At 42.0% G+C, this 19,278-nt stretch overlaps 2 protein-coding genes across 2 annotated transcripts; one reads left to right on the top strand and one right to left on the bottom strand.

The window, feature by feature from the left end:
• Positions 1–287: 287 nt before the first annotated feature.
• Positions 288–11,367, top strand: upb1 (ureidopropionase, beta). Its single transcript, NM_001146649.2, is given in 9 exon segments — positions 288–426; positions 1,881–2,052; positions 4,025–4,112; positions 4,754–4,848; positions 5,472–5,630; positions 7,930–8,181; positions 8,488–8,530; positions 10,488–10,642; positions 10,868–11,367. Coding segments are annotated over 9 exon segments (1,152 nt in total). The 5' UTR covers positions 288–322; the 3' UTR covers positions 10,952–11,367.
• Positions 11,368–11,810: 443 nt separating this feature from the next.
• On the bottom strand, positions 11,811–14,337 carry LOC106580219 (protein GUCD1). Its single transcript, XM_045704221.2, has 6 exons — positions 14,102–14,337; positions 13,643–13,727; positions 13,341–13,500; positions 12,823–12,914; positions 12,446–12,687; positions 11,811–12,138 (listed from the first exon to the last, which is right to left on the bottom strand). Exons 1-6 carry the CDS (start codon positions 14,106–14,108, stop codon positions 12,047–12,049), a joined length of 678 nt encoding a protein of 225 aa, XP_045560177.1. The 5' UTR covers positions 14,109–14,337; the 3' UTR covers positions 11,811–12,046.
• Positions 14,338–19,278: the final 4,941 nt, after the last annotated feature.

The following is a 19,278-nucleotide window of genomic DNA, read 5'->3' as shown; positions in this document are numbered from 1 at the left end:
GCGAGGTGTTACAGTGAACCCGTATATACGAAGATTGCATTTACCATTTATTCTGCTTGACTAATTCTATTAATAAACAGCTGAAAATATATTCAGTAGCCTAGTGTTAAATTTTGTTCTGATACCAGAATTGAATTGACGCAGCCCTAACATGAGCATGACATTTGACGATGTGAAATGTGATGGAATCGGGCTGGTTGCATAACCGAAGCAAAATTAACTATGTCGATTTTGCCCAATAGTCGAAGGGGTGGGTTTACTAGGCTATCGGGTTCACAAACATACGCACAAGGCTTGGACAGTATACAGAAGGAGCCTCAAAATGTCGGCGTCTGAGTTTGAATCTCTGGAGAAGACATTGGAGAAACATATTCCAGATCTGGAACTGAAAGAAGTTAAACGAATCTTGTTTGGAAAAGAAACCAAGTGAGTTGTTGTCGAATTCTGCACGCAACATTATCAGGGTTAAAAATCCTGTCTGTAGGTTACTAGCCAGCAGATCCGACCCGCTTGCTTATAGCTGCACTAGGGTCAGACAGGATTCCTGTATAGATTAAGACAACATGGAGCCGGCACGAGATATGGCTCGGAAAACGTACCTCAATCCAGTAATGAGAAAGACATTGTACTCCGAATGGTCAACTTATCCCAACTGTTACATCGAAAAGATTGAACGACTGCTATTTTTTCTGGAAAAATGTCCTTTTCGTCCTCATGCTAGGTAGCAGAAGCCAAAGCAGTCATTTTGGAATGGCAGTGTCAGCCAATCAGCTCCTTTGTGACATTCCCCAGTAGGAGAAGTCCTCCGTAGGAATGAATGGAATTTTACAGTATTTAAATTGACAAAATTACATGTATTTAGTTTATTGTAGTTGGGACAGTAACATTAGTAATCTAAAAAAAATCTACTTTAAAGGAAATGTGTATATATATATTTTAATGTTTTTATTTTCTATGTTTAGATCACATAATATATTTTAAAAGCATACATTAAGGTGTCTTTAAAATAATACATACATAATACAAAACAAATAGAGACATTAATAAATGCATTTCTATAGCGTCCAAAACATTTTTTTACAATGGTTGGGGTGCCAAGATGGAGACACGGTGGCTTCAACACAGCACCCCCTATCAGTCATCTATTGTATATATAAATCATTGAGTGCAACACATTTCTCATCCCTGGATTGAGGTATGTTTTCCGAGCCATATCTCATATCTCGCACTGGCTCCTATGGCGTCTTAATTTACAGTGGAAGCCTGTCCAACCCTAGTGCAGCTGTAAGCAAGCGAGTCAGATCTGCTGGCTAGTAGGCTAACAGATAAAATAGATCAAGTTTCATAACTACTTGGACAGTATGTATGGCCACATTTTGACACTGCTACTATATAGGAAAATATTGCAGTCTTTATTTTTCCTATCCAATCATTCCTTTTCACTATGATGTTCTGCATAGTGAGTAAATTATTTACAATCAAGTGGACTTTGACCAGTCAGTGTCCTTTCAACCTCTTGTCATATTTGTGCCTGTAGATGGGGGCAGTATTGAGCCTTTCACTGGGTAATCCTCAGTCTTAAGAATATGGTTGGTGCACCCTGGCAGCCGTGGCCAAAATAAAGGGATAGTTAAATCAAAAACAATGTTTTGTTATTTTGTTAGTTAGCCAACTGTTAATACAGTCACACAACAACGCACTTGTTTGTAGGTTTTACTAGCAATACATGTGTTGCTGAGGGTCTGTGAACCCAGATGAGAGTCAATGAAGTCATTTTTGTCTGGGTGATTAGGGTTATCTGACCTTCTGGCCCTCCGCATATTGATTTATTTCCTCCTTGAAACTAAAAGGTTTACAGCACATTTGACAATCTCTTGCAGGAAGTTGGTTCTACCAGCATGTGCAGTGGAGGCAGCTTTGGAGTGCGACTTTGAGCTTCAGGGGTACATGTTTGAAGCTTCCACGGAGCAGCTCAGGACCCCGAGAACTGTCCGGGTGGGCCTCATTCAAAACCGCATCGTCCTGCCCACTGATGCCCCTGTCCTGGATCAGGTTAGAGAAGCGGGGTGGCAGCGTAGCCTAGTGGTTAGAGTGTTGGACTAGCAACCGAAAGGTTGCGAGTTCGAATCCACGAGCTGACAAGGTACAAATCTGTTGTTCTGCCCCTGAACAAGGCAGTTAACCTGCTGTCATTGAAAATAAGAATTTGTTATTAACTGACTTGCCTAGTTAAATAAAGGTTACATAATAATTTAAAAAAAAAAGAGAATGACTACTTGGATTCCATTTATTTTACCAACCAAAGCCTACTACAATATTGTTTAAAGCTATGGCTTTCTCTCTTCCTTCTCATTATACACTGCTCAAAAAAATAAAGGGAACACTTAAACAACACAATGTAACTCCAAGTCAATCACACTTCTGTGAAATCAAACTGTCCACTTAGGAAGCAACACTGATTGACAATACATTTCACATGCTGTTGTGCAAATGGAATAGACAACAGGTGGAAATTATAGGCAATTAGCAAGACACCCCCAATAAAGGAGTGGTTCTGCAGGTGGGGACCACAGACCACTTCTCAGTTCCTATGCTTCCTGGCTGATGTTTTGGTCACTTTTGAATGCTGGCGGTGCTTTCACTCTAGTGGTAGCATGAGACGGAGTCTACAACCCACACAAGTGGCTCAGGTAGTGCAGCTCATCCAGGATGGCACATCAATGCGAGCTGTGGCAAGAAGCTTTGCTGTGTCTGTCAGCGTAGTGTCCAGAGCATGGAGGCGCTACCAGGAGACAGGCCAGTACATCAGGAGACGTGGAGGAGGCCGTAGGAGGGCAACAACTCAGCAACAGGACCGCTACCTCCGCCTTTGTGCAAGGAGGAGCAGGAGGAGCACTGCCAGAGCCCTGCAAAATGACCTCCAGCAGGCCACAAATGTGCATGTGTCTGCTCAAACGGTCAGAAACAGACTCCATGAGGGTGGTATGAGGGCCCGACGTCCACAGGTGGGGGTTGTGCTTACAGCCCAACACCGTGCAGGACGTTTGGCATTTGCCAGAGAACACCAAGATTGGCAAATTCGCCACTGGCGCCCTGTGCTCTTCACAGATGAAAGCAGGTTCACACTGAGCACGTGACAGACGTAACAGAGTCTGGAGACGCCGTGGAGAACGTTCTGCTGCCTGCAACATCCTCCGGCATGACCGGTTTGGCGGTGGGTCAGTCATGGTGTGGGGTGGCATTTCTTTAGGTAGCCTGACTGCCATTAGGTACCGAGATGAGATCCTCAGACCCCTTGTGAGACCATATGCTGGTGCGGTTGGCTCTGGGTTCCTCCTAATGCAAGACAATGCTAGACCTCATGTGGCTGGAGTGTGTCAGCAGTTCCTGCAAGAGGAAGGTATTGATGCTATGGACTGGCCCGCCCGTTCCCCAGACCTGAATCCAATTGAGCACATCTGGGACATCATGTCTCGCTCCATCCACCAACGCCACGTTGCACCACAGACTGTCCAGGAGTTGGCGGATGCTTTAGTCCAAGTCTGGGAGGAGATCCCTCAGGAGACCGTCCCCCACCTCATCAGGAGCATGCCCAGGCGTTGTAGAGAGGTCATACAGGCACGTGGAGGCCACACACACTACTGAGCCTCATTTTGACTTGTTTTAAGGACATTACATCAAAGTTGGATCAGCCTGTAGTGTGGTTTTCCACTTTAATTTTGAGTGTGACTCCAAATCCAGACATCCATGGGTTGATAAATTGGATTTCCATTGATTATTTTTGTGTGATTTTGTTGTCAGCACATTCAACTATGTAAAGAAAAAAGTATTTAATAAGATTATTTCTTTCATTCAGATCTAGGATGTGTTGTTTAAGTGTTCCCTTTATTTTTTTGAGCAGTATATATGCATGTGAAGTTACAATTGCACTTTCAAGTCCTTGCTTTCAAGTCCCTGCTATGAGCAGTGTTGAGAAGATGCATGAGGCTTGGTGACTGATCCCTGTGTTTATCCCTCTGACCAGATCACAGCGCTCCACAAAAGGATTGGTGAGATGGTGGATGTGGCGGCCATGTGTGGGGTCAACATTGTCTGCTTTCAGGAGGCCTGGAGTGAGTGACATAACTAAATCTCGGTCTTACTGGGGTAGCCTATTAGAGCTTATCAATGCTTTCCCAAAACTTTTCTTTGTGCAATTTGTTACAGAGAATACGGTAATTCCACTTTAAATAGGATACAAATTGTGCTTGTTCACTTTACAGTAACTGTAGACATATGGAATTATAACAGGGTGATATTGGATTAGCCAAGGTGATAGGATCTGGGTATACATAAGGTTCATTTGTCCTTAATTGGTCATAGGGACATCAGCAGCACACCAAACAGTCTGTTGTCCTATTTGTTTTGGCTCCTAAATGGCATTTTGATGTGTTGTGAATGAGAAGTGCATCACTCTGGTTCCTTAGAGTCTCCCAGTATAGAAACATACTAAACTCACCCCAAAGTGTCCCACAAGGGAGGTGACCTCCTATCCCACAACTATTTACAGCACTGATAAGCGTACACAGAAGTTTGCACCAAAATGCTTCTCATGGTGTAAAGAAGGATCATGTGACAAATAGTTTGAGCATATTTTCTGTCCTCTGAGAAATGTACTTATGATATGCACCCAAAGTGATGTTTAACTGCTCTCTTGCCTTACTCTTATTGCCTTGAGTTTTTAGAGATGATCCTGCTTTGTTCCCCACCACAGCTATGCCCTTTGCTTTCTGTACCCGGGAGAAAGAACCGTGGACAGAATTTGCTGAGTCTGCAGAAGAAGGATACACTACCCGCTTCTGCCAAGAGGTGAGAGGTCAGGGGTCATCCAGAGTACAGGAATGTACCATGTCTAATGCAACACTGCTAGTGACTTATACTCTGAGAACAGTCAGAGTAGTAGCCATTTAATAGTATGGTTAGTAAGTATGCACAACTATACTGAAGTTTTACAAATTCCTTTTACACCAACTAACAGTTATGAAACAGTTAAATAATGTCATTGCATAGATTGGAATTGCTCCTTAGTGTATTATTTAGCGTGTGAAATAATGTTCCATTATGATTAATTACAAGGCACAGTCTACAACATTTATATAGGCCTAATTGTTGAATGTATACTGTTTTAAGAAACAGAGTGACTGTACTGTAGGTTAGTTCGCAAGCTAATAATATTGAATAATAATATTGAGTAATAATATTGAATAATAAATGTTTGCAGTGGGAATTCATGCTCAGCTTGGGGACTAAAACATGTCAAAAAACATCAGCTCCCATCTGAGATGAGCATTCCAGCACGTAGCTGTGCGCTGTTGTCCACAATACATCCCTGTATGTACACATTCTGTATGTGTGCTGATAAAGATGGGAAATTTCAGCCTTGTGTCTTTGTATGATGACCCATGTCTAAAACTGCTCTCGTTTGTCTTTAGCTGGCAAAGAAATACAATATGGTAGTGATATCGCCCATTTTGGAGCGAGAGGAGGTACACAACGTTCTGTGGAACACGGCAGTAGTGGTCTCTAACTCGGGCAGCGTGCTGGGTAAAACCAGGAAGAATCACATTCCCCGAGTGGGAGACTTCAACGAGGTCAGTACAGTAATCAATATTTGTTTTTTATCAGCGATCAAACAATCAATAAACAATTGTATGTATACAGCCCAATTTGTCACAAAGTGATTTAACATCCAGTATACAGTACTGTATGTCTCACAGCTGAGACAGTGAACTGATGCCTTCTTTCACAGAATATGGTTTTGCAGTGAGCCTCAAGGAATTGAACAGTGAAAGCACAATGGCACTAGTTAAATTACAGGGTTCAGAGAGGGCTCTTGCATGTGTGGACAGCACACCTCCTACCCTACTTTACTGCCATACTTGCTGTGCAGTACATGGTGAGCTTTCTATGTCTGAAAGGTTATGTAGATGTACAGTGCCTTCGGAAAGTATTCCGACACCTTGACTTTTTCCACATTTTGTTACGTTACAGCCTTATTCTAAAATTGCTAAAAAATAGTTTTTTCCCCTCATCAATCTATACACAATACCCTCTAATGACAAAGCAAAAACAGACCCTTTACTCAGTTCTTTGTTGAAGCACCTTTGGCAGCGATTACAGCCTCGAGTCTTCTCAGGTATGATGCTACAAGCTTGGCACACCTGTATTTGTGGAGTTTCTCCCATTCCTCTCGGCAGATCCTTTCAAGCTCTGTCAGGTTGGATGGGGAGCGTTGCTGCACAGCTATTTTCAGGTCTCTCCAGAGATGTTCGCTCGGGTTCAAGTCCGGGTTCTGGCTGGGCTACTCTAGGACAATCAGAGACTGAAAGCCACTCCTGCGTTGTCTTGGCTGTGTGCTTAGGGTTGTTGTCCTGTTGGAAGGTGAACCTTCGCCCCAGTCTGAGGTCCCGAGTGCTTTGGAGCAGGTTTTCATCAAGGATCTCTCTGTACTTTCCCTCGATCCTGACTAGTCTCCCAGTCTCTTCCTTCGGAAAACATCCCCACAGCATGATCCTGCCAACACCATGCTTCACCGTAGGGATTGTGCCAGGTTTCCTCCAGCCTTGACACTTGGCATTCAAGCCCAAGAGTTCAATTTTGGTTTCATCAGACCAGAGAATCTTGTTTCTCATGGTCTGAGAGTCTTTAGAGGCCTTTTGGCAAACTCCAAGCGGGCTTTCATGTGCCTTTTACTGAGGAATGGCTTCCGTCTGGCCACTCTACCATAAAGGCATGATTGGTAGAGTGCTGCAGAGATAGTTGTCCTTCTGGAAGGTTCTCCAGAGATGAACTCTAGAGCTCTGTCAGTGTGACCATCAGGATCTTGGTCACCTCCCTGACCAAGACCCTTTTCCCCTGATTGCTCAGTGTGGCCGGGCGGCCTGCTCTAGGAAGAATTTTGGTGGTTCCAAACTTCTTCCATTTAAGAATGATGGAGACCACTGTGTTCTTGGGGACCTTCAATGCTGCAGACATTTTTTGGTACCCTTCCCCAGATCTGTGCCTCGACACAATCCTGTCTCTGCACTCTATGGACAATTCCTTCGACCTCATGGCTTGGTTTTTGCTCTGATATGCACTATCAACTGTGAGACCTTATATAGACAGGTGTGTGCCTTTTCAAATCATGTCCAATTAATTGAATTTACCACAGGTGGACTCCAGTGAAGTTGTAGAAACATCTCAAGGATGATCAATGCAAACAGGATGCACCTGAGCTCAATTTCGAGTATCATAGCAAAGGGTCTGAATACCTATGTAAATAAGGTATTTCATTTATTTTCACTTTTTCATTATGGGGTGTAGATTAGAGGATTTTTTATATTTATTTAATCCATTTTAGAGTAAAGCTATAACGTAACAAAATGTGGAAAAAGTCAATGGGTCTGAATACTTTCCGAATGCACTGTTAGTGTACAAGTTCTGAGCAGATCACTGTGTACATATTAATCGAATAGTGTCCTATTTGTTTATCAAACAGTAAGTCCTAATGTCCAGCTCCCACAATGGTGTATGTAGGAAGACATGGGTGCACACTCATTTCGGGCATTTTTCAATAAGTCATGTCATCCTCTAAACCTATTTACAGGTCAATGGATTCTGCATATTAATGCAGATGACATGGCGTGTATGACATGTTCATTGCTCATGTTTATTGTCCTACACTGACACCTACAGTATCAACAATTTCCTTAACCTCTACAGGTCTAATGTATTTCTATGAGAATTTATTTGAACCTTCTTTAACTTTTGTATTTGTTTTTCTATATTTCCTTACATGTAACCCTGTTAAGCTGACCTCTTACATGTTTTTATGGAAGATATACTGTACTCGATGCAGATATGCACAGACTTCTGCTTTGACATATTTGTCTTCTCTCCCTAACTCAGTCCACATATTACATGGAGGGAAACACTGGCCACAAAGTGTTTCAGACTCAGTTTGGAAAGATTGCTGTGAACATCTGCTATGGGCGCCATCACCCTCTCAACTGGTTCATGTACAGCATGAATGGAGCAGAGATCATCTTCAACCCTTCTGCAACTGTTGGAGGACTCAGTGAGCCCATGTGGTCAATCGAGGCTAGGAATGCAGCTATAGCAAACCACTGCTTCACCTGTGGAATCAACCGTGTTGGGACAGTAAGTATCACCAAAAACGGGATTATTTTGTTGCACATCTTTCTCTATTACAACCACCTATTATTGAGCCAAGTCCTAGTGGCATTGTAACAACTATTTTATGCTGCCCCCTACTGCCTCCATAGTCCAATTATCTACAGTATACTGGTATACTGGTCATTCTATTGTGTATAGCTGCATTCCTATACACATTATATTGTGTATAGCCATATATGCCACTGCTAGACTTCACAGCTGGTGTAAATTACATTATGTATGTGCCATCATGATTCTCTTTTTGACAAAGATATATTTTGTTTTATGTAGGAGCACTTTAACAATGAGTTCACCTCTGGGGATGGAAAAAAAGGTATGAATCTTTTAGTCTTTTTTTAGGACAGCGTAATATCATCCATTACTTTGTCCTCTCCTGCCTGTGACAAAATATAGTCATATGCGTATCTCTATTTCAACTCACCACTGCATCTTTCTGTCAAGAATTTTACATGGATGTACACTACCATTCAAAGGTTTGGGGTCACGTAGAAATGTCCTTGTTTTTGAAAGAAAATAACATATTTTTGTCCATTAACATAACATCAAAATGATCAAAAATCCAGTGAAAATATTGTTAATGTTGTAAATGACTATTGTAGCTGGAAACAGCTCATTTGTTTATGGAATATCTACATTGGCGTACAGAGGCCCATTATCAGCAACCATCACTCCTGTGTTCCAATGGCACGTTGTGTTAGCCAATCCAAGTTTATCATTTTAAAAGGCTAATTGATCATTAGAAAACACTTTTGCAATTATGTTAGCACTGCTGAAAACTGTTCTGATTAAAGAAGCAATAAAACTGGCCTTCTTTAGACTAGTTGAGTATTTGGAGCGTCAGCATTTGTGGTTCGATTACAGGCTCAAAATGGCCAGAAACAAATAACTTTCTTCTGAAACTCGTCAGTCTATTCTTGTTCAGAGAAATGGAGGCTATTCCATGCAAGAAATTGCCAAGAAACGGAAGATCTCGTACAACACTACTCCCTTCACAGAACACCGCAAACTGGCTCTAACCAGAATAGAAAAGAGGAGTGGGAGGCCCCGGGGGCAAAACTGAGCAAGAGGACAAGTACATTAGAGTGTCTAGTTTGAGAAACAGACACCTCACAAGTCCTCAACTGGCTGCTTCATTAAATAGTACCCGCAAAACACAAGTCTCAACGTCAACAGTGAAGAGGCGACTCCGGGATGCTGGCCTTCTAGGCAGAGTTCCTCTTTCCAGTGTCTGTTCTTTTGCCCATCTTAATCTTTTCGTTTTATTGGCCAGTCTGAGATATGGCTTTTTCTTTACAACTCTGCCTAGAAGGCCAGCATTGGCTGGAGTTGCCTCTTCACTACTGCTATTGCGACTAGTGTTTTGCTGGTACTATTTAATGAAGCTGCCAGTTGAGGATTTGTGATGTGTCTGTTTCCCATTAAGACCATTCTTGATTCACACGGGAAACTGTTGAGTGTGAAAAACCCAGCAGCGTTGCAGTTCTCGACACAAACCGGTGCGCCTGGCACCTACTACAATACCCCGTTCAAAGGCGCTTAAATATTTTATCTTGCCCTTTCACCCTCTGAATGGCACACAGACTGTACACAATCCATGTCTCAAGGCTTAGAAATACTTATTTAACCTGTCTCCTCCCCTTCATCTACACTGATTTGAAGTGGATTTAACAAATGACATCAAGAATGATTCACCTGGTCAGTCTGTCTTGGAAAGACATGGTTTTCTTAATGTTTTGTATACTCGGTGTAACTGAATTTGTCCAAATACTTTTGGTTGCCTAAAATGGGAGGACTATGTACAAAGAGTGCTGTAATTTCTAAACGGTTCACCCGATATGGAGGAAAATACCCTTAAATTAAAGCGGACAGTCTGCACGTTAACCTCATATTCATTGCATCATCCAAAGTGCTGGAGTACAGAGCAACAAAACAACAAATGTGTCACTGTCCCAATACTTTTGGTCCTCACTGTGAGCCACACCCCAAAGCAAAGTGTCTGTTTGCTGTTGACACTCAGAACAGGCCTGGGGAAAGCAGCCAAGTCAACAAGTGTCATGTTTCTGAACGTTATATCCACACTCATATCTAAAGACTTCATTACCCATGTATAAAGTGTCAGTTTGAACATGCAGTCCTGCCCTACTCTTGTTACACGTAGGTGAAATCTGACCAGGTAGAAACAAGCTATCTGTCATTCAGTTGGGATTCCTCTGACTAGTTTTATTGAAAAGCTCATTGTCAACTAGAGTCCTGTCATTGTTCTTTTATAGCTCACCAAGATTTTGGGTACTTCTATGGGTCAAGCTATGTGGCTGCTCCGGATGGCAGCCGCTCACCAGGCCTGTCCAGAACCCGTGACGGACTCCTTGTGACCGAAATGGACCTCAACCTGACCAGGCAAATCAGTGACAAATGGAGTTTTAAGGTGAACTACTTTCAACAGAACCTTATTTCACAAGAATTGCACATACCATGGGCCATCTTTTACATTATTTCAGCTCATGTTTTTGGCAGTAATAGCAGTTCATTGCGTCCTTATTGGAAATGCATTTTTGCCTAACAGACATCACTATCTGGTCTACCGTTCTAGCTTTCAGTTAGGCGATAACACAACCCTGGTCTATTACATTTGCATTGTAACTATTTGCAGATGACTGGGAGGTATGCAGAGTATGCAGAGGAGCTCACCAGGGCCACCAAGCAGGACTTCAAACCCAACATTATCAAGGAGTAGAAGATCCATGTGTCCTGAAGGGACCTCTACATGGAGACATGCTGCACTGTAGACCGTATCTCAATGAGGAGATGAAGTCACTGTTGAGGCAGACATGTCTAGTGCCATCAAGAGTATGAACAGACCAAGTCAGCCATGAACTAAACCAAATTATTTGTTCAAATTATTTTATTGATTACAGTATGTAATTTGATTTTTTTTATTTGTTTTTAATTTAAGTTAGCCATTTTAACACATAACATGCTCATAACAAATACACAACCAGGAATACATTGTCTTCCCACCCATTTATAGATTGGGAAAATATCTTATGTTAAAATATAAATTAAATAATACATAATTATGGCTGGTATAAATACCATAGTGCAATATCATCCATGGTACCAACATGTAAAAATAAATGTTGAATGAGAATTAAATAAAGGTGTCATTCTATGTGTTGTCTCTACTTGATTGCGGTTTTCAACAGAAAACATCTTATGATCGAAGTCCTTTAAAACTTTACGGTAGTGTTAAGTCATACACTGAAGAAAAACCTACAAAGCATCCACACCCCGTACTGAGTATTTCAGACTTCACACTGTCTCCATTCTCCCTTTTTTCAAACTTAAAGAGCATGGCGATCGAGGCATGTAGTGCAACCCTGAAAAGGGACCTTCCGGTGAAAACGAAGTTAACTGATTATCTGGTGCACACAACAAGAGCAAAGTCTGTTCAAAGCAGCTGGCTGAGGTTGAACATGATGTCCTGATTGCCGACATCTAAGCCTGCCGGGCAGATTTGGTTCCATAAACAGGCTATTGGTCAAGGCGTATTGCATTAAGGAAATTAGTTTGTGAAATGGGTTTGCCATCGTAGTACAACACATCAGACTTCATTGACATTAATTACCTGAGTCTTTCAATAACAATTTCTCCCTCTATTCCCATGTTGGCACTGGAGTGGACAGCCCAGGCCCATCTACAACACTGGGCCAGCGCTGGAACCAGCTGTCCCTGTTCAGGGACCTGTAGACCCACTGGTGTGTCATCATAGTGAGGATGGGACGCTATGACGATGTGGAGACCATCTGCATCGTCATCTGCACCGTCACCATCAGCTCTCCCTGAAGATGAACAGAATATCCTCATCTGTCCCGTAGCTCATTCGAGCCTCTTCAAAGTTACTAATGCTGGTGCAACACACGCCTGCAAGCAAAACACCCAAAGGCTTTCTGTCAATGTGATATTTTCATTCTTACTCAATCTCTCTGTGCTTACTGCCAAGAACATGGTCAACTTTTCACCCTCTGGTTACATGTTCATGCAACGCACCATGCAGGGGTCAGGTGTGGGTGTTAATGTTATTGTGCAATTTATTAAGACGTGTTTAAAAGTAGAACTTCAATGCCCAAAAATACAATGCGATTTATTCCACACTTATACTTAATGATTTATGGGTCTGGTATGCCAGTGGCCCTGTTTACTGTTGGAGATGTGTAGAGGGAGCACTCACGGTCTGAGTAGGCAGGGTTGTTGTAGAAGATGCAGCCGCTGCTCCTGTTGAAGCCGCACACCACCACGAAGTGACCCTGGTATTCTGGCTTCCTGCAGAAGCACTTCTGGCCCACAGGCAGGAAACAGCAGTATTTGACAGGCGAAGAGCAGAGTTCACACACCAGAACCACAGCGTTGACCAGCACTATGGCCACATGGCTCTGGTCAACATGTTCCTGGATTTCCTGAATTGTCACAGAGCTACAGGTGACATTGAAAAAGGGAGAAAGTTAGGATGTTAGTTATTCTCTCTCTAGGTCTGGAAAACAACTATTACTAACCAGACAAGCTGATAGTGAAAAATAAAGACATTGTTCCAAAACTAAGTTAATTAACCATTGTTTCACCATGACACTCTTGCTCTCAGCCTTAAGGAAGAGTTTGTTCACTCTGTCTTCCTCCGTGTCAAAATGCTTTTTGTAGAAGGACTGGAAAATGATCAAAGAAACACAAACACATGATAAGTCTCTCAGGTTAATTAATGAATGAATTAATGATATTTGTTATGGTGGGCTACATCAAAAAAGGTGTGATGGGTCCGCACTCAAAAAGATGTTGCATAAAGCTTACTTCATTTTTAGAATTGTTTTATTAATTTCATCAGGGACATTTCAGCTTTGCAGCCTTCTTCTTCACACTGAAGAATGCTGCAAAGCCGAATCATCTGTGTACATTATCCCTGATACAATGAAAATAATAAAAAAAGCTATGCAACATCTTTTTGAGTGTGAATTCACAAGTTCTATGCACCAACCAAACTTCCGGAAGAGCACAATGGTCTCCTTTTAATGGGTACATGACATACTTAAACATTATAACTATTGCACTTCTTGTGATGGTGTGTTGCCTCGTTACCTGAAGCCCTTGTCAACACCCAGTGTCTGAGTGCAGAAGCGGTACCTGACCCCCAGCTGGCACATGAGGTAGGCCAAGTTAATTGTCCACACGCTCTCCGTCAGCTCCAGCTCCCAGCAAGCACCCTGAAACTCCTCATCACTCACAGGGTGGAGGTACCTGCCAAATCATGTACAAAAAGTGACACTTGCATGATGAGGTCTTCGGCGTCACAATTTTCTGTATCTACTGTGGTTAAAATGCCGACACATGCAAGTCTGTGTGGCATGTATGTAAAGTATATGATGAAATGTTCCCGTACTTCAAAACCATTCTTGCGCAGGCTAATCCACAGTCCCAGTGGTACAGCTGCCGAATGACAGGTACATTCAGCAGAATGGCATCACCTGTCAAAAACAAGATATGATGAGGCTGATGCAAAGAAGTACACAATCATAGATACTGGCCTCACCTGGGCCTAAATCTGTCTGTTACTTGCTGTTCTGGCAAGCTTCTCTAAATAATTTCAAATCATGTTTACAAAACTAGCTAGCTAGTTAATTAATTAATATTTTTCTCATTGATTGGAAATTCCTTTAGCACCACTGATATAGAAAGCAAGTACTATTCACATGTGACAATGTCATGAAATGGATGGGGTGCTTTTGCTCCACTGTTTACATTGGTGGCTAGCTAGCTAACGTTAGCTAAATTAAGTGGGGTCAACTACCAAACTCTACATTTCAAAACCACTCTTTAGCTAGAACATAACTACATTTACCTGACATTCTGTTGGATTGTTCTTTGCTGCTAGATGCAAAACCCAAGTTAGTCAGACTTGTTTACAGTTGGTAGCTAGCTAATCCTCCGGAGTCGGATTGCCTCATGAGGGTATTGGCTGGGACTGCCTAGCTAGCAACGAAATTAGCTTACCCTAACAGATAACGTTAGAATTATTTACATCTGGTAGGTCGAGTTGATGGTCGATTCGTTCACTAAGTTAACTGTTAGATCCTTCAAAGTGGTAGCTACAGCTTTGACGTATGTGAACTGTTGAGGAATGGTTTCTAGTGTACACAGACAGTTCTGTTCAGCTAGCTAGTAAGCTAACTAGCTATATAGATATATTCAGAGAAAACTACAAATAAAACACCACTGCGAAGTGTGCAAGAATAACTAAGTTCTTCCGGATCAAGGATTTTTGGACTCTTCAGCATAACATTTCCGTTCTGTATGCTTTGTAAATGAATAATTAGTCGAAAACGATGGAAAATGTGCACAATTATCTATAAATGTTATACTAGTAATGATATAAATAATAATTAAAGTATTTAAATGAGATATGTGTTTTATTTCTTTCTTATTTTTTCAAGACTGTCAACAATGTTTATTTTTTTGTATGTACTCTTATAATTTATTGCACCATAGACAATTTCTGTACGTTGTGTTGCAGTATAAGGGGGGTCTATTCTACTCAGGAGAACTTTTAGTTTACACCCAGAGGAGCGTCGCTGCTCATTGTGGAGCCCTTAAAGAATGCCAAATCAGCTTAAATACAATATATTTTCATATTGGGCATACATTACACCATACACAATTTTCTATACACTGTTTTGCATGAAATTGGGGTCCATTCTACTCAGGAGCATCTCTAGTTTCAAAATTCACAGAGTTTGCACTGCTCATTCTACAAACAAATAATATGTTTATTCAAAAAGTGAAGAGATGCAATTTTCTCAAAAAAGCATACTTTATTCACAATGAAGTTAATTAATCCAATACTTTCGTGAAATTGATCATCAACAGTAAAACAGAAGTTTCTAATTATATGCAAGATCCTCCTCATCTCATGGGCTGAGTCAGCCCACTGGTCACAACTGGATGAATCAACATTGTTTCCACCTCATTTAAAAAAAAATCTGCGTGATGATTGGGGAGATACTAACTTGTAGCATCATGATTTTATGAGGATACGGCCTCAAAAAACATATTTTATTTGTCTAGCCAAAACACTTTTTTGGGGCACGTAAGGCTGGCTGATTTAAATGTGTAGTCTGCAGCCTTCCCATCATGAGGATAATGTAGTTCCTTTACAGGTTACCATTGTTTTGCTTAAGCAGTTAGCTTCTCACCTAATCAGCTGCTAATAGTCGGAATTTGGCACCTCCATTATAGGGCAAGCCAAGAGTATACACTGAGTGTACAAAACATTAGGACCACCTGCTCTTTCCAAGACATAGACTGACCAGGTGTAAGCTATGATCCTTTATTGATGTCACTTCTTAAATTCAATTCAATCACTGTAGATGAACGGGAGGAGACAGGTTGAAGAAGGATTTTTAAGGCTTGAGACAATTGAGACATGGATTGTGTATGTGTGCTGTTCAGAGGGTGAATAGGCAAGACAAAAGATTTAAGTGCCTTTGAACGGGGTATGGTAGTAGGTGCCAGGCGCAGCGGTTTGAGTGTGTCAAGAATAGCTGGGTTGGGTTTTTCCAGCTCAACAGTTTCCTCTGTGTATCAAGAATGGTCCACCACCCAAAGGACATCCAGACAACTTGACATAACTGTGGGAAGCATTGGAGTCAACATGGGCCAGCAATCCCTGTGGAACGCTTTCGACACTTTGTAGAGTCCATGCCCCAATGAATTGAGGCTGTTCTGAGGGCAAAAGGCAGTGCAACTCAATAGTAGAGAGGTGCTCCAAATGTTTTGTACACTCAGTGGAAGCAAACAAAGAGTACGCTAAAACAATACATTTATTGTTTTGTAATTAAGATATAGTCTGGAATTAGTCAGTCAGCAGAGAATTAAAGTAATAGACTGGACCCTGGTTTTATGGACACAAACAATCACTAGTTTTTCCTCTAAAATGCAATATTTGTACCATATAGTCTCCATGCACCCCACATTAAGCTGTTTGACCAAAGTAAAAGCCCAGCAACACTTCCTATGACCTAGCTTTTGTTCAAACTAATCTGTTTTGTACACATAATTGTGTAAGGTGCAATATGTACGTCCAATATGAAAAACATACTGCATTTCAGCTGATTTGCCACTCTTTAAAACCTCTTCGGGCTAGGGGGCGGTATTTTCACGTCCGGATGAAAAGCGTGCCCAAAGTAAACTGCCTGCTACTCAGGCCCAGAAGCTAGGATATGCATATAATTGGTAGATTTGGATAGAAAACACTCTAAAGTTTCTAAAACTGTTACAATTATGTCTGTGAGTATAACATAACTTATTTGGCAGGCGAAACCCCGAGGACAAACCATCCAGGAATGTTTTTGTTGTTGAGGTGACTGTGTTTTCGATTGGTTTTCTATGTGAATCAAGATTTCTGAGGCATCTGGTTGCAGTTCCTATGGTTTCCACTAGATGTCATGCTGATTGGCTGAAAGCTGTGGTATACCACAGGTATGACAAACATGTATTTTTACGGATGGTAACCAGTTTATAATAGCAATAAGGCACCTGGGGGTTTGTGGTATAAGGGCTGTATCCAGGCACTCCGCTTTGCATCGTGCATAAGAACAGCCCTTAGCCATGGTATATTGTCCATATACCACACCCCCTCGGACCTTATTGCTTATTTAACCTTTTTCCATTTGTATCCTTTTTTAAAAACGTCATTATTGTGGGACATTTATTTTGAAAGGAAATCGCCGAGGTCACTGCCTTATTCTTGGTAGGTCTTGCTTATTCTTGCTGGCTAACGAGACTACCGTGCCAAGCAGACACGCACACAGTCAAAAGTGTCTGCAGAAACTACACTGCCTCTGAGAGAAACGCTGGTTGCGCACAAGAAGAACATCCATCACAGTGTATTCTACATTATTATAGTTGATTAATTTATTGTGCACACTTTACATTTAATATAAAACACGCATTCTAACGGTTTGAGCGTTGTTTGTATAATAAAGCAGTAGTAGGGCAATAAACTGCACCGTCGGTAGTAGGTGGCAGCATACAAAGTTCTCTAGTTTTTGCCGTGCATGGCTGTGAATCAAACAAAAAATCAACGGCGCTGGAGATGCTGAAAGCATCTTTGGCATTCTCCCATAGCTAGACCTACATTAAAACATTGCAGGGCTAACGAGCGGCCAACTGGTTTGCAAGGATTTAAACGGTAAGATATTACGGTTATCACCATGATTAGCTAGCTATAGTGCGCATTCCAGTGCGCATTCCCAGTCCAGAGCTTTCGGCGACAGTTCCCAGTCCAGAGCTTCCGGCGATAGTTCCCAGTCCAGAGCTTCCGGCGACAGTTCCCAGTCCAGAGCTTCCGGGGACGTTTTACAGTCCGGAACCTCCTGAGACGGCCCACAGTCCGGAACCTCCTGAGACGGCCCACAGTCCGGAACCTCCTGAGACGGACCACAGTCCGGAACCTCCTGAGACGTCTTTAGTTTATGTTTATGTATCGCATAGTTTCACAGTGTAAATAAAATGTGGAACGACACACACGCTGCACTTTGGTCCGCTTCTCCTTATGACAACCGAGACACAAACTTTATATTCTTATTTACAATAAAAGTGACCCTAAAATATTAGATTGTGTAGAAATGCAGGAAATTAGCTTTAGATGGACAATAAAATTGAGGGAGGACCCCCAAACCCCCCCCCCCCCCACTTGTACATGAATATGGATGCTACCATGATTATGTATAATCTTGACTGAATAATGATGAGTGAGAAAGTTATAGACTCAAAAATATACCCCCTAAAATTGCTAACCTCTCCTGTTATTGTAATTATTCACGATTATTTGTAGAGTCACAATCTTGATTTAGTCATTGTGTAACGGTATAGCTTCCGTCCCTCTCCTCGCCCCTACCTGGGCTCGAACCAGGGACCCTCTGCACAGATCGACCACAGACACCCTCGAAGCATCATTACCCATCGCAGAGCAAGGGGAACAACTACTTCAAGGTCTCAGAGTGAGTGACGTCACCGATTGAAACGCTATTAGCACGCACCACCGCTAATTAGCTAGCCATTTCACATCGGTTACACTCACCCCCCCTTTTGACATCCTCCTTTTCCGCAGCAACCAGTGATCCGGGTCACGGCACCAATGTAACAGTATAGCTTCTGTCCCTCTCCTCGCCCCTACCTGGGCTCGAACCAGGGACCCTCTGCACACATCGACAACAGCCACCCTCGAAGCATCGTTACCCATCGCGCCACAAAAGCCATGGCCCTTGCAGAGCAAGGGGAACAACTACTTCAAGGTCTCAGAGCGAGTGACGTCACCAATTGAAACGCTATTAGCACGCACCACCGCTAATTAGCTAGCCATTTCACATCGGTTACACTTGCGTGCTATCAATGTGGGACCAAATACTTAACTTTTTACTACTTTAATACACAAAGTGAATTTGTGTAACGATCGTCTGGAAGAGGGGACCAAGATGCAGCGTGGTAAGTGGTCATAATGATTTTTAATGATACACTTCAAAAAACAAACAGGGAAAACGAAAGCCAACAGTTCTGTCGGTGCAAACCACACAACAGAAACAACTACCCACAAAACCCCAAAGGAAACAGGCTGCCTAAGTATGATTCCTAATCAGAGACAACGATAGACAGCTGCCTCTGATTAGGAACCCTACTCGGCCCAAAACAAAGAAATACAAAAACATAGAAAAAGGAACATAGAACGCCCACCCAATGTAACACCCTGGCCTAACCAAAGTAAAGAACAAAAAAACCCTCTCTATGGCCAGGGAGTTACAATTTCTCCCAAAACGTACAAAAAGCGTTCTAATTGCTAAACGGTTCACCCGATATGGATTAAAATACCCCTTCAAATTGAAGCTCACAGTCAGCACTAGGGTTGCAAATTTTGGGGAATATTCAGAGGTGGAAACTTTCCATGGGAATTTATGGGAATTAACAGAAATGTATGCAAATTAATATTAATACCACTTAAATGTAGATGTTTTTTTGCATTGG

The sequence above is a fragment of the Salmo salar genome, chromosome 20, assembly GCF_965601325.2.
Source record: "Salmo salar chromosome 20, fSalSal1, whole genome shotgun sequence".
NCBI lineage: Eukaryota > Metazoa > Chordata > Actinopteri > Salmoniformes > Salmonidae > Salmo > Salmo salar.
This window is presented reverse-complemented; position numbering and strand designations above follow the sequence as displayed.

What these genes read in the sequence shown, in the direction of transcription:
- LOC106580219 (XM_045704221.2), bottom strand. An exon ending in AGTGTCATGGTGAAACAATG is followed by an intron (nt 12,688 to 12,822) that starts GTTAATTAACTT and finishes TGTCACCTGTAG; the next exon opens with CTCTGTGACAATTCAGGAAA. An exon ending in CAACCCTGCCTACTCAGACC is followed by an intron (nt 12,139 to 12,445) that starts GTGAGTGCTCCC and finishes TTTTGCTTGCAG; the next exon opens with GCGTGTGTTGCACCAGCATT.